This window comes from Xyrauchen texanus, chromosome 17 (assembly GCF_025860055.1).
Source record: "Xyrauchen texanus isolate HMW12.3.18 chromosome 17, RBS_HiC_50CHRs, whole genome shotgun sequence".
Lineage (NCBI taxonomy): Eukaryota > Metazoa > Chordata > Actinopteri > Cypriniformes > Catostomidae > Xyrauchen > Xyrauchen texanus.
This window is the reverse complement of record NC_068292.1, coordinates 20,573,797-20,590,236: the sequence shown is the minus strand read 5'-3', so window position 1 is coordinate 20,590,236 and position 16,440 is coordinate 20,573,797. Positions and strand designations below refer to the sequence as shown.

The following is a 16,440-nucleotide window of genomic DNA, read 5'->3' as shown; positions in this document are numbered from 1 at the left end:
TTTCTTTTTTTTAATATAATGTGATCAATGCGAGCCAGTTAAACTGCTAGGCTAATACAGTGCTGACACTTACTGGGCTTCGGTAGACCCACATACACACTTGTTCTCTTATACTGACCTTTTTCACTTAATCACACACATGTAAAACACATCATGTAGACAATTTAGCACATACATCACTCGGGTCAGACGTCCATCATGGCACCGAGTTGTAAACACTGCAGTGAACCTAAATGAAACACACACACACACACACACAAAGGCACGTAGATACATATACACACCGACGTGCTGTATGCACACATTAACTGGGTGTTTAATGTATACACAGAGTCAAGGTCACACAGAAAAGAAGAGGGATCAAATGGGAGGAGAGGAATGGATTAAGCGGTCTGTGGGAGAGAAATAGAGAGAAAGAGAGCGAGAGATACAGAAACCTCAGGTGCGATGTAATCAGGTGTGCCACAGAAGGTGTGGGTGGTTTCCCCCTCCATCACGCCTTCCCTACACATCCCAAAGTCTGCGATCTTGATGTGTCCTTCGCTATCCAGCAGGACATTGTCCAGCTTTAAATCTCTTTATAATAGAGAGAGACAGAAACTGAAATGACTGTAGCATATGGTGTGTTTGTGTAAGTACATACCTATCTCTGTCTTGTACCTGTATATGACACCATTGTTGTGCAGGAAGAAAAGACCCACTGCTATCTCAGCAGCATAGAACCTGCCAGTACAAAATTTATTCTAATAAAACACACATTCCTCCACTGCGGGCAGATTAAGAAAGTCATGCTGAACAAGAGAAAGTATAGGTAGATGGCAGATTGCAAATCAATAAGGAAAAATGTAAAAGCAGGAAAGAGATGTTAAAGAAGTGCTCACGCTGCATGCGGTTCGTTAAACTTCCCCACAATTTGGATGTGAAACATAAGATCACCACCATTCACATACTCCATGACATAATACAGATGATCCTACAACACAAAACCAATTATCAGTAATCAGCACATATGCAATTTCATAATACCAACCAGAATTAAAAACTGATTATAAATCACATCTTCACATTCTATATAATACAAACAATGCCCACTGCTGATTAGCAATTATGCAATTGTTATATTGACACATTTGTACATGTGATATGGTTACAATCCACAGGTCCATTTTTAAATTTATCATATATGGTGGTTAACAATGTACAATATTTTTACAGCATTTAGTAATCTTAGTTAATGTTAATGTCTACAGTACATGTGCACCTTTTCGTTTTTTGCACAACTTGCATATGCATGATGAATTAACCATCAACTAATACAAACATGGCAAAATAATAATAAGAATATCAAATTACCAAAGGTCTATAAGGATATTCTTGACCCTTTTACTGTCAGAGGATATATAATTTTTTGTTCATTACAAGACAAATGACTACTATATCATGTCAAATTTCTAAACTATGGAAGTACAACACAAGAACAGTACAGTACAGTATGACATGGCTATTGCCATTTGGGTGTACTAATGAAATTATTTATGTTGTACGTCTATTTAGACTCAATAGGTACCTGAGAAAATACACATGTGTAGCTTATGTGTTATGTGCAGCTCAGGATGGGTCTCATAAAATTTCAGTGTGGAAGTATTACGTCTCGTTCTATTATTTGATCCATCATCTCTTTCATGTGAAGAGAAAAATAAAGCATAAAAATATAGCAAAATATTCTCTTGTTATTTTTGAATTGGCTGGAAAATGTTTAGAACATTTTACACTATCTTGGCATTTTGTAGATTGATTTGTGATAGATATGCACGAAGGTTGCTAAAAACTCAGGGTATAGAATAATGTTTGGCAATTAACCAGGATTAATAAATGTTGTAAAAATCATTGTTCGTAGTTAGCATTTCAATAATCATATTGAAACATATATTAATCATAGAAAACATTCCCTGTCTTAGGTCAGTTAGGATTACTACTTTATTATAAGAATGTGAAATGTCAGAATAATAGTAGAGAGAATTATTTATTTCAGCTTTTATTTCTTTCATCACATTCCCAGTGGGTCAGAAGTTTACATGCACTTTGTTCATATTTGGTAACATTACCTTAAATTGTTTAACTTGGGTCAAATGTTTTGGGTAGCCTTCCACAAGCTTCTCACAATAAGCTGCTGGAATTTTGTCCCATTCCTCCAGACAGAATTGGTCAGGTTTGTTTGCCTCCTTGCACGTGCATGCTTTTTCAGTTCACAAATTCAACTTTGGAGGTATGCTTGGGGTCATTGTCCATTTGGAAGACCCATTTGCAACCGAGCTTTAACTTCATGGCTGATGTCTTTATATCCACATAATTTTCCTTCCTCATGATGCCATCTATTTTGTGAAGTGCATCAGTCCCTCCTGCAGCTAAACACCCCTTCAACATGATGCTGCCACCCCCATGCTTCACGGTTGGGATGGTGTTCTACAGCTTGCATGCCTCACCCTTTTTTATTCAAACATAACTATGGTCAAAAGCCAAAAGGTTTTTTGTTTCATCAGACCAGAGGATTTTTCTCCAAAAAGTAAGATTGTTGTACCCATGTGCACTTGCAAACTGTAATCTGGCTTTTTTATGGTGGTTTTGGAGCATTGGCTTCTTCCTTGCTGAGACTTCTCCAGTGCTGGTTCAAACACCATGTACCGAGTCAAGCCTGGCTTCGGGGTCACGTGCGCTTCACCATGACTCGCCGCTGACTGGCTGCTCTTGCACCATGGACAGCTCAAAACCTTTATCAGCAGGGTTTGAGGCTGGGTCAGATTTTCAGACAAAAAGTGGTGTACACGGATGCGTCCAACATGGGTTGGGGAGCGCTGTGCAATGGACGACCGGCTTTCGACACTTGGACATGTGCTAAATGGGCATTGCACATCAACAGCTTGGAAATGATAGCGTCTTCTTAGCGGTGAATGGCTTTCCATTCCGACATAGTGAATCATCATATTCTGATTCAGACAGACAGCATGTCAGTGGTAGTGTACATAAATCGCCAGGGTGGCACTCATTCGCTACCAATGATGAGACGCCTCCTTGTCAGACAATTGGAAGAAATTTTGTTTGAACGCACGCTTATATAGGGCAAATGTGCGCCTAAAGGGGCAGGGCTCAAACAACATTGGGACATGTTGAGATCACATGACCAGCTGAATACTACTCCCTTAATCTCATTAACAGCCCTGTTAATGGACACTTTCACCCATGAATTGAATAAATCATGCCTGACTATGAATAGTGAATTTCTACAATGGTATCCAGTAACTTAAAACAACTGCATTTAAATGATGCTGCATCCATGCTCTAGGGGTCACTGTGAGTCCAAGACTACTTAAACAGAAAAAAGTGCACCTTTAAAGCTGGGACTATCTGTTTTTAAAGAATGATTATTTTTGCAATTCTATTCGCTGAAGCTAGTGGTGCTGAAATAACACACTTCAGCTTCATTTATTTGGTCCATATACACACTCAAACACACTCTAACCTCAGTCTGAAAGGCGAAGTACAGAGAGGTCAGGAAGTGAGGGCGTCCTGTTAGGCCCAGCACTCTTCTCTCCACCATGGCGCTCTCTGTGTCCTCATCCTGAAACAGTACATCTTTCTTCAACACCTTCACCGCAAACAGGCGCTCGCTCCCCCTCTCCTCTGCCAATAAGACCTGCGGGATGGCGAGGAAACCTTGCGTTAACACTTCTTGAACATTAATACAGTAATTAAAGAGTTCATCATCTTCTTCTCACATTCCTCCAGCAGCGACGTGATTGGGTGCACATAAGTCAAGAGGAGGAAACATCATTAGAAACTAGTTTAACATGCATATGCTTCATCAAGGGGAACATTAGTTCAAATCAAACAACCTAAACACACACACACACACACACACACACACACACATATGCTTAGGGCTTACTGCAGCCTAGGGATTGGAAATACCACTTATTTTCATTTCAATCCGATACAAAGTAAAATTCACGATCAATATAGCCAATATCAGTATTAATTACCTCTATTGTTACTTCTATAAATTATAGACATTTATAGACATTCACAATTAAGTAACAAACTTAATTTTTGTACACCCATTTTCAAGCTAAATAAATAACTAAAAACATTAGTATGCCTAATATTTTAAGTGTGGATCAATCCTCTCGATACAAGATCAATATCGGAAGTATTAATATGTCAAGACTGATCTACCTATCCTTTCTGTAGCCTCATCGAACCAAGCTAAATTTCTTTCATTTACATTGGCATCTTGCTCACGTGTGTCTGCTCTCTTCATATCTAGCTTTAATTTAGTATTTTTTCTGCTCTGTGGCATTTTTCTATCTATCTCTGGGTCCCAAGTCTCTCTCCTCTGCTTCTCTCTTTATTCTCTTTCCCTCTTTTCTATCCTTTCTATAACACGATTCTGTGCCCTGGAGGATGTGCTGTCTACTGAGCATAACCCTGGCCTCTTATATAACCAAATATCTCGTGAGCACTCCAGTCTCGCTTATATACACACACACACACACACACACACACACACACACACACACACAAATCTACATACAAGATCTAGTTGCAAAGATTTGTCAAATCTACATACGTACTAAAATTATTTTAGATGCATTAGTACAAAAACACAGGCAAACAAACATTCATCCACCCAGTCACACAAAAGAATGCAAAATGCATACAGTATATAAACTGTCATGTTTTTTTTCCCTCAGGGACCAAACAGCACAGTTCTGCACTTGTATGCATGGCACTGACAGATGACAACAGCTTTTAGATTCTCTTCAGCACAAACAGACGAATAATGCTTTGATTGACCAAAATACTTAAACATTCCCCAGGCAGCTTGTTTAATCCTATGGTGGGGGTGTGCATCGGATCAAAAACTGTGCTTCATTTATCTCATAATGGGGTTGCTTTAACTCGTGTATCTGCATAGCCCCAAGTATTTTAAGGTGAATAATGTATACATCTCACTGGACCTTGTGTCGGAGCTTCTGCCTCCTAGAAGAAGTGTGGCAGACATAGAGCTGCACATTTTAAATAAGGAAATCAGTCCCCTCCATTGCAGCTGGGACCAGAAAAGCTTTGTGCTTTTTGCCTGAATTACCAGCAGCCCAGGAACAAGTAAGACAAGGGCATCTGTTCCAAGGACACCGTACCCTTCTCGCTCCTTCTCTTTGCATGCACAGTGAATTTGAAGGCGGTCATGTTCGCTAGTGTCTGAGAGTAAGAGGCAAGAACTTTTATTTATTTATTTTTTTTGCTGAAATTATTTCTGTTCCTTTGTAAAAAAAAAAAAATAAAATATTTCTGTTCCTTTGTAAAACAAGTGATTCTTTAATAAGGGGCTTGTATACGTGAAATTTAGAAAAATGACATTTGTTCACAAGTATTTATTACATGTCCTGGATCAAGGATATGATCATGGGCTTGATCAACTTTTATGTTGATTTTGATTTTGTGTGTGATGTAATGACATGAGAGTAATGACAATTTTCACTATTTGGAAAAAGAGTCATTCGTATAAGCCTTAGTCTAAATAATAAAATAAGCTACCAGTAAATTGAAAAACTCTTGGACTAAAGGTAACGACAGCAGTAATAGAGACAGTGATTGTTATTTATAAGAAAACTGCAAATTACACATAAATGTATTTAATTAACTAAAAGTTTTAGGGAAAAGTGCACAATAGAATTTCCCTAAAAATAACAATTAACTTATTATAGACGGGAATAAAACACACACACACACACACACACACACACACACACACACACACACACACACACACACACACACACACACAAAACATTTACAAATAAAAAAACATAGGGAACAGATAAGTTTCCCTGAAGAATTACCCATATACGTTTATGCAATTATTTTATGTGATTTCAAAAAACCTAAATGCTTAATATGCACATTTGTGAGTGTGTTAGCATACTAGCTATGTGCATATCTGTATAGTACCTTGCCAAAACTCCCTTTGCCTAGAACCACGAGGAAGTTGAAGTCATGCAGTCCGGCTCGGCCTTTGCTCGTCTGCAGTACAGAGGGAGTCGGGCTCAGAGCAGGCGGGTTCACAGTAGGAACGGGTGTTGTCACGGTAACAGGATCAGGAAAAACAGAGGGTGAAAGAGCAGCATCTGGCACCTGACGACATGGAGAGAAACATGGGATGACAACTTGAAGAGAGGGTTAGATCGTGTCTAAATAGACCTATACTGCCATCATGTGGATGTGTTGTGAAGTAAGAAGTGCTCAGATAGCATAATTTACTGATTTATAAAAAAAAATTATACACGAGTTAAATTTAAAATAGATTATCAAATAAGAAAAGATATAGTAAAACGAAATTATATGTTTAATACAATATTTTTTATACAGTATATACACATGTGCATAAATACATACCTTATACTGTACAGTTATGGAGTATCTTGATTATCAGGTGTGTGTCTGTGCCTGGATATTGTCCTCTTTTATTTTATCTGAGTATGTCTGTTTATTTGGATGGTCACTGGCACTCTACAGCATTCTCCAGGCTGAATACTGCACAGTATGTGTGTGACTTGCCATGTAGCTGATGCTTTTATTCAAAGAGACTTACAATCCTTCTATTATAGACTCAATCCCCCTGGAGCAAGCTGAGGTTAAGTGTCTTCACAAGGTCACTATGTTATTCATGAAATTCCACTTATGTGGTTTGAACCTTTGAACTTTTCAGGGACTTGCCCAGATCTTTAAACAGTACTAGTTTACTTCACATAATGTTTATGATGTATACTGTTGATATTGACATACAGATTATATACCAGGGGTCCAGACAATTAGCTCTTTGTTAAAAATCAAGTGACTTGCCGGGTGCCTCACCGTTCACCAACACATGATCGTTTAAACATTTCTAGAGATAATTTTCCAACAGAAAGTGTGGGTGCGATTTCAAAGCTTGAAGTCAACGACACTGTTTTAATTTCCTTCCGAATTTGTCATACAGCCTACTCCTGGTGAATATGGTTTGAAATGAATACCCACCAAATTCTGATTCTGAGTATTTTGCTGATGTACCAGCAGGGGTGTAAAGTAACAAATTACAAATACTCACATTACTGTAATTAACTACTTTTTCCCAAGAATTGTACTTTTTTAAGTTGTTTAAAAATGTATATACTAATGTATACTTTTACTTCAGTATATTTTAAGTGCCATAACTACATTTACTGCACTATTTTCCCACCGTCTGCATTCGCTACATCCCTCTCCTGATTTTATTTTTAACTATCAACATGATTGGCTAGAGAGAGTCTCGTGGCTCCCAATAAATCATATCACACGTAAAAACTTGAACAGCAGCTGCAGATTTAGCGCCAGCTATTATGGATGTGGAGGATGCTTCAAACACAGTTCTACACCTGAACACCTCAGCAGCACCTGAAAGGGCTTTTCGCAGTGAAAAAGGCCAATTTCTTGACTGTGTCATGTGAGTTTAACTTGCTCAAACAGATATCAGCATTAATCCTGCCTCTAATTTGAAGAAACATATCGAGATAAATTTCATCTTTCTGCTTACTAGATTCTGTGTGTCTATAATATAGCCTGTAATTTTCTATCTGTCACTGAGATTATTGGTCTGCTGTGAACGATTAATGCAATGTTATCAATAGGGCTGGGCAATAAAATGATTTAGATGTTTATCTGAAAAATAGGGGTGTTCATTACATCAACTGTGATAGCAAGAGCACCACTGGTTGGTTGATCTAGATGAAATATAAAAGATTTACTTTTTATTTCCTGATGTCTGTCGCTGCGTGATGTTTGATTGACCAGCGCTAATGTTTGAGGTTACATGCCTACATGATCAAATACACGTTATCATTTGGCCAATGCCCGTCTTGATGAGGTATTAATGTAAATGCAGTCATTTATGTCTAAAGTGAATTTAAACAGTGGGAAAAATAGTGTATTTTTTATCAAAATGTCTAGTAGGCTATGTCATACAAAGGCTATTAATCAAACAATAATAACAAGGAAACAAGAAAATCACTCACCGATTAACTTTAGTGGTTTAAAAGTATTAATGTAATAGTCACAATCAGTGACATTTTTAATAATAATATTTTTTTGAAATATTGTTTGTTTTTTAATAATACCGACCCCAGATGTAGAGAGTGTGTTAATTGGTATAATAAATTACCATGACAGTAGAGATGATAAAATAATTTATAGTTATGCTTAGCCTTGATAAATATATATATAAAAAAGGTTTTGTGATCCCCCTGCTCGAAAACCCTTTTGGGCATGAACAACGAACCACCAGCTCTGTAGGTCCATTCAATGTAAGTGAAGGGGTGCCAAAATTTTGATGCTCCAAAAAGCACATAAAAGCAGCATAAAAGTAATACATACAACTCCAGTGGTTTAATCCATGACTTCTGAACTGATATGACAGGTGTGGGTTAGAAACAGATCAATATTTGAGTCAATTTTATCTAGAAATTCTTCTCTCTACCCAGACCAAAAGAGCAGAGATATTCTTCTAAATATCTTAATTTGTGTTCTGCAGAATAAAAAGTTATGTATATCTGGGATGGCATGAGGGTGAGTAAATGATGAGAGAATTTTCATTTTTGGGTGAATTGTTCCTTTTTAAGCGTGATGTTGCCCCTGTACCAAACAACTTCTCCCATGCCTGCTCTTCCTCCTCTATTCTGCAGGACATGACATGCCAAGTGATCCTGCTTATTTAGCATTTTTTTACATTTCTTGTCTTGTTTAAACATGTTTTACACACAACAAAAACAATCTGTCTGCATTAAGGGAAATGTAGACCCTACACATAAAATAGTTGTTATACATTATGATTTAAAATGGTGATCAGTGTATTGAAAATAACTATTTAATCTTTTCATTTCTGTTATCATGTCTCCCTATTAATTTTTTGGAATCAGATTCATGTAATGTTTATCATAGATAAGTGATGTATTTTAAAAGTTGGCATACAGTGTTCATTATAATGGGTCATAGGTTTTGCAACTCAGTACTCAATATTCACTTCTCATGAGTACTTTTAAATGAGCTTCTCTTTTACTCTTACTTGAGTAGTTTTTAGGACAGCTACTTTTACTCACACTAAATTTTTGGTAAGTAACAGGACTTCTACTTGAGTATGTTTTTTCAGTACTCTTTCCACCCCTGTATTACCAGCCACTGTGGAAGGCAACACTTAAGACTTCTCGGAGTGATATATTACAAGAAATTAGACACAAAGACGCGCGTTTGATGAAACGTGATTATATTTTGAAGAACAGATGAAAGAAAAACTGCCGATGCGCGTCTGATTTGATATGTGTGCGCAGTGAGCTTCACCAACGACACGCACATTCATAGAGTTCTGGGTCTCGTTTGCCAATAACTATCGATCTCAGCTGTTGAGAATTTTCTATGAGCGATTTTATGAACATTCGTTCTTTTTTATGTGCACCCAGGGTGTGATTATAGCCAGGTTTGGGTAGTAACGGAATACATGTAACAGGAGTACGTATTTAAAATTCAAAATATAAGTAACTGTATTCCACTACAGTTACAATTTAAATTAGAATACAGTTACATTCAAGAAGTATTTTGATTTCTGAAGAGATTATTTTGCATTTTATTGTCATTTGTTTCATTTAATATTTAGTCCTTTCAAATGGAAAACATTTATACATATAAATGATGTGATCCAAAGTGCATTTGAACAGCAGTGAAACACTTTCTTATGATGTGTTACATTCATACGAGCAGACAGAGAAGTTTAAAGTACGTCTGAAATAAGTTTGGAGCAGAAGAAATAGAAATAAACCTTGTGTAAATTGTCAGCTTTGTCGTTGTTCATGCAAAAAGGGTTTTCGAGTGGGGGGTCACAAAACTAGATTGCGCAACCTTAAATCCCAGGGCTCCCCCGACCAGTCAAGGACCCCCTGGTAGTCAAGGGCCCCTGGGCACTTAATCCGTCCCTGGATTAAATCATAATGTAATACAAGACATGTTCACCTTGAACCTAAAATTGAGTTCTATTTTCTTTTCTTTAGGCAGCATTAACTGTACTAACAAACGCAATACAAACACATTCGATAAGAACACACATTTGGCAGCATTTTTTGGGAACACAAGGGCTTATTTATTATGATGATTATTATAATTATCTTTACATATATAATTGTCTTTAGTTCTCAATTTGTAAGTTATAAGTAATTTTTCACCTGTTGTGATATTTGCATGATGGCAAATAGGGCCATTGGAGAAAAAGGTTTGGAGGTGGTTATACATAAGATTTTTTAATGACTTAATTATTTTAATTGACTTTTTTTTCATTTCAGTAAAAAATTTTCATGTTCAAATAAATTAATAAAATTTTTAAAGCAAAATCAATAAAGCAAAAATATTCACCAATCTTAGTGGTTGACCATATTATCGGATATCACAATATTTTAAATGTGATTATCATTAAAATATTTTTTACATATGCCCAGCCCAAAAGTGAGGTTACATTTTTCATGAAGTAATTTTATGGAGACCCTCACAAACACGTGTACTCAATTCCATATTACCTATTATACATTACCTATTAATGTTTGCATATTTGTTTGTTTTTGAGTAGTCTATGGGCAATATAAACATTTTATTTTATTGTTAAAATGTTTTTGAAAATAGTACATTTGTGGTATGGCTCTTTCGAAAAAAAAAAAATGCATCAACCAAAAATACAAAAATTGGGTCCTTTGTGAAAAAAGGTTCCTGACCCCTGTTCTATAGCATCATTTGAGAATGTTCCAAAAAGCATCTTGTGTGCTTCCATGGAGGTAAGCAAATCTTACCTTTTGCTCATGGTCAATATCACAAATATGCTTATTTGTTTAGTGACCTAAAATAGTGCAGAATCTTAACTATTTCTTATTTTACATCAACAAGTTGCTTTTTCAAAACCCTGAAACTTTCTGTTTCAACTGTCAGTTTGAGTATGATTTTGAATCCTAAATTTTTTATGTGGTCTCAAGCAGGGGTGTAAAAATTTCTCCGAAATTATACTTAAGTGAAAGTATGGATACTGAGTGAAGATTTTACTCAATTAAAAGTTCAAGTATCTAGCCAAAAACATACTTGAGTGGAATTAAAAAAGTATTCAGATTAAATTGTACTTAAGTATTAAAAAAGTAAAAGTTTACTTTTTTCCTCGCTAGAATGAAATCAAGAGATGAGACTGTGTGAGAGTGGATGTTGTTAAATACTATTTGTTTGTTAAGTATCTCTGATATTTGCAACCTGGGCAAAAAATCATGTTATAATAACTACATTTTTGCTAAATGATTTTTATTTGGCCTGTTGTATGTAACATGGCAATTTCCAGGTGGAATGAACACTAGTACAACAATGACTTTTATCCCTTTTCATTCAAATTACAAGTAAAATGACAGATAAACACTTTTTGTTCTATTCCTCACACAATGCTATTTTATGACATATAAAAACTTTTACTATAGCGCATGACTCATTTTAACGTTTTCATTAACATAATCAACAACATTTACATGCTTGTTCGAGTGTGATCAAATTGCTCGGTAGCTCATCTGATAGAGTATTGCAAGGATACAAAGGACCGGAGTACAAGTCCAGAAGAGCAGTTGAAGGACACGAGAGTCAACACGTGAGCTGAAAGTGTCACTGAAGCACCACAAAATGAAGTGGTTGCTACAGAAATAGTTTTTTTTTAGATTTAAGGTTTAGGGAAGAGAGGCTTTGTTGATTTAAATCTGGATAGAACATTAAACTTAACAAACTTATCTGTTCGGTAGAATATTTAATTTGCTTTTAGCGCAACACAGTGCACATTTCAACTCGTAACTGCCCTGAGACGTGTAATTAACCACGTAATTTTATTTAGCAAAAACATTGCCACAGTCACGCAACGTTAGTTGCATGGGAGAAGGCACTAAGGAATTGTGACGTCATAGCACCCAGCCCCTTGAGACATAGAGAAAGATCAAAACAATTCCAAATAAGCTTTGAAGAAAGTTAATAATTTTGTTGGTTTTGTGAATTGTATTCTGAGGTTTAATGCCAAACCTTGCTGTTGAACAGATGGATGAATTCAATAAAATTCATAATTAATACCTACTCAGATTCCATTATTTTTAATATCATCATTATTATCATCATTATCATTGCTGATTTTATAGTTATTATTATAATTAATAGTTGCCTAACAACAACAACAATAATGGTTGAGCAGAGAGTTGTTATCGCGGCGCAGTTTTGTGGTCTGTTCAGCATAACGCGCCGGCTCATTATAGCTTGTCACGGCCCATTCGGCCCCTTTCGCAGCTGACCCACCAGACCACTCCTTTCTACCGATGGCCTGTCCTCCCCTGAATGGGCCCAAATTGGGAAAATGCCCAGTATGACAGATTACCACTCCAGCCCTGTTCATAACTGTCCAATCTGTAGAAGTAGCAGGCGTTTAGAATAAAGTTTAAGACAAAATTCAGTGTTTCGGACTGGTCGGAACACAACACAGCCACCGTGCAACACTCCATTTAAAATGACTGACCTCTGGTCTGTCATATGTTATTTGTCGGTTGCAGTGAACAGGCGGCTTCAGTCCAGTAAGACGAAAGAAAATTATCTTCAAAAATGTAGTGAATACTTTTCAAGTTTAATTAAATTGTTAGGAGTAAAAAGTAAAAACAAATTTGTATGGAAAGGTAAATAAGTAAAAGTACAAGTCTTCCATTTAAATTACACTTGAGTAAAGCACAAATCCCCAAAAATAATACATAAGTATATTACTGAAGTATTTTGACTCAATGACTTTACACCCCTGGTCTCAAGACTTTGTGACCCCACTGTCTATTTATAGACCCCAAAAGAATGAAATGAGTACAACATTTTTTAAATAATAATAATAATTCACAAATGATATAAGAGCATGTACCTGCAGGTCTGGGTCAGGTACAGGGATGTTATAATACTCTCCCTCATCCTGGTTAAGTAGCTTGAACCAGCCGCTGACAGAGCATCTGAATATCTCACAAACTCCGAACGACAGAGCACCCAGGAAGTCATTTCGTGAGGTACGATCCCAGTCCCAGACCTCTACAGACAAACGTCTGTCCCACTGCCTCCCACGCACTGAACTATAGAAACACAGAAATCGAGAGAGATGAGCATGCATATATATATATATATATATATATATATATACAGTATCTCATAAAAGTGAGTGCACCCCTCACATTTTTGTAAATATTTGATTCTATCTTTTCACATGACTACACTGAAGAAATTACACTTTGCTACAATGTAAAGTAGTGAGTGTACATCTGTATAACAGTGTAAATCTGTTTACACACAACCATTAATGTCTAAACTGCTGGCAACAAAAGTGAGTACACCCCTAAGTGAAAATGTCCAAATTGGGCCCAAAGTGTCAATATTTTGTGTGGCCACCATTATTTTCCAGCACTGCTTTAACCCTCTTGGGCATGGAGTTCACCAGAGCTTCACAGGTTGCCACTGGAGTCCTCTTCCACTCCTCCATTAAGACATCATGGAGCTGGTGGATGTTAGAGACCTTGTGCTCCTCCACCTTCCATTTGAGGATGCCCCACAGATGCTCAATAGGGTTTAGGTCTGGAGACATGCTTGGCCAATACATCACCTTCCCCCTCAGATTTTTTAGCAAGGCAGTGGTCGTCTTGGAGGTGTGTTTGGGGTCGTTATCATACTGGAATACTGCCCTGCGGCCCAGTCTCCGAAGGGAGGGGATCATACTCTGCTTCAGTATGTCACAGTACATGTTGGCATTCATGGTTCCCTCAATGAACTGTAGCTCCCCAGTGCCGGCAGCACTCATGCAGCCCCAGACCATGACACTCCCACCACCATGCTTGACTGTAGGCAAGACACACTTGTCTTTGTACTCCTCACCTGGTTTCCGCCACACACGCTTGACACCATCTGAACCAAATAAGTTTATCTTGGTCTCATCAGATCACAGGATATGATTCCTGTAATCCATGTCCAAACAGTCTGCTTGTCTTCAGCACACTGTTTGCGGGCTTTCTTGTGCATCATCTTTAGGAGAGGCTTCCTTCTGGGACGACAGCCATGCAGACCAATTTGACGCAGTGTGCAGAGTATGGTCTAAGCACTGACAGGCTTACCCCCACCCCTTCAACCTCTGCAGCAATGCTGGCAGCACTCTATATCCCAAAGACAACCTCTGGATATGACACTGAGCACTTGCACTCAACTTCTTTGGTCGACCATGGAGAGGCCTGTTCTGAGTGGAACCTGTCCTGTTAAACCGCTGTATGGTCTTGGCCACCATGCTGCAGCTCAGTGTCAGGGTCTTGGCAATCTTCTTATAGCCTAGGCCATCTTTATGTAGAGCAACAATTCTTTTTTTTCAGATCCTCAGAGAGTTCTTTGCCATGAGGTGCCATGTTGAACTTCCTGTGACCAGTATGAGGGAGTGTGAGAGCGATGACACCAAATTTAACACACCTGCTCCCCATTCACACCTGAGACCTTGTAACACCAACGAGTCACATGACAATTTGGACATTTTCACTTAGGGGTGTACTCACTTTTGTTGCCAGCGGTTTAGACATTAATGGCTGTGTGTTGAGTTAAATTGAGGGGGCAGAAAATTTACACTGTTATACAAGCTCACTACTTTACATTGTAGCAAAGTGTTATTTCTTCAGTGTTGTCACGTGAAAAGATATAATCAAATATTTACAAAAATGTGAGGGGTGTACTAACTTTTGTGATATACTGTATGTATATATATATATATATATATATATATATATATATATATATATATATATATATATATATATGAAAAATTATTAGAATTAGCTCCACAACACACACACACATGTTTGTTTTTCTATCATGATGCTGATTTTTATTGTTTTTGATTCTTTCACCTAACCTCACCCCAACCCCTAAACCTAACCCTCACAGAAAGATTTTTGCAATTTAATATTTCATTGTGACATTGTTAGTATGCTTATGAAGCTGTTTTCCTCATGGGGCCGTTGACTTTGAAGGTAAAACCTGACCCACACACAGACAGACAGACAGACAATCAGACACACACACACACACACACACACACACACACACACACACACACACACACACACACACACACACACACACACACCAAAACTCACAAGGTGAAACTCTCGTTCCAGATAGGGTTGAGTGTAAAACGGATGGTTTTGGTTTTCTGTTTGCTCTGGCTCTTTGGATCAGGGATGAGTTTGAGCTTCACGTAAGGGTCCGACAGGCCGTTAGGGTCCATGGGGATGAGGTTATGTGCTTCATGCACTGAAATTCAGATTTACAGAGAATGAGTTTGTGTATGTGCTTTTACATGTTGATGGAAAAAATCATACCATGCAATAGACCAAAATAAAGCTGGATAAAAGGATTTGCTTTTATGTGTGGTTGTGTTGATATGCTTATACAGTGAATGTGTATTAGGTTTTTAATAAATTAATTTCAGTATGACATGCTGCTGATTCCCTTTAAAAGAACAGCACTGCATAATAAACATTCAATTTTTGTGTAAAGCATTAGTAGGCTTCTTTCTACTCATTAGTCTCTCTATGGTGGTGCTGATCTAAGAGCCACAGGCTTACTAAGGTTGACAGTGCAGCTAATGCATTGCAAAACAGCAGCTTGTGAGTGTATAATTAGCCTTGGACTACCAATGCTGTATGCACACATTTCCCTCTGCTGGAGGAAAGCTTAACTGTGCCAAGCAGCTCCTAGTAGATGTGTGGTGTGCTTACTTAAACGGCACATTCTCCTTTCTGTTCTCAGTGGGTAAAGAAGTAATTCTTCCTCAGAGTATAAACAGGGGCCCCTTAATAAACAATATTTTTAAAGTCTAATAGTGATAATCAGCTTTTAGACTTCCTGCCATCCTATCCCAGGGGCAGCGCTACACCTGGGCTGAAAGTGCCGAATACGGTAGCTCTTTTCTGGTTAGCCGCAAATGTTTTAAGAGGCACAAAGTTAAAGGAACTAATTTAATTTAGACTTATATTTATGGGGTCAATAGTAGACAAGCTATAATACAAAAACTATAAAATATAATATAATATAATATAATATAATATAATATAATATAATATAATATAATATAATATAATATAATACATCACACAACATAATATAATACAACACAAATACTAAATCCTTTGCAATTTTACATGGTTTATTAAAAAGTATATTTCTACAATATTGGAAGTTAAGATCTCTGTCACTACTTGAATATAATACCACTGTTACAATGGGATGTGATGTCATGCATAATTTAGTAGTTTAATTGAATAGTTTCTGTTC

At 37.2% G+C, this 16,440-nt stretch overlaps 1 protein-coding gene across 5 annotated transcripts in view; it reads right to left on the bottom strand.

Moving 5' to 3' along the window:
• The window catches only part of LOC127658220 (voltage-dependent calcium channel gamma-7 subunit-like), a 75,762-nt gene that overhangs the window by 45,405 nt on the left and 13,917 nt on the right, over positions 1-16,440 (bottom strand). For 4 of the 5 annotated variants that reach the window (XM_052147385.1, XM_052147386.1, XM_052147388.1 and 1 more), the window contains 7 exons: positions 15,261-15,417; positions 13,007-13,208; positions 6,007-6,189; positions 3,518-3,691; positions 882-973; positions 661-723; positions 438-576 (listed from right to left, as the gene is read on the bottom strand). In XM_052147385.1, the coding sequence (XP_052003345.1) occupies positions 438-576; positions 661-723; positions 882-973; positions 3,518-3,691; positions 6,007-6,189; positions 13,007-13,208; positions 15,261-15,417 (1,010 nt within the window). Of the gene's footprint in view, positions 1-175; positions 307-437; positions 577-660; positions 724-881; positions 974-3,517; positions 3,692-6,006; positions 6,190-13,006; positions 13,209-15,260; positions 15,418-16,440 lie in introns of those variants that run through there. The other variant, XM_052147389.1, reaches the window with a different exon arrangement.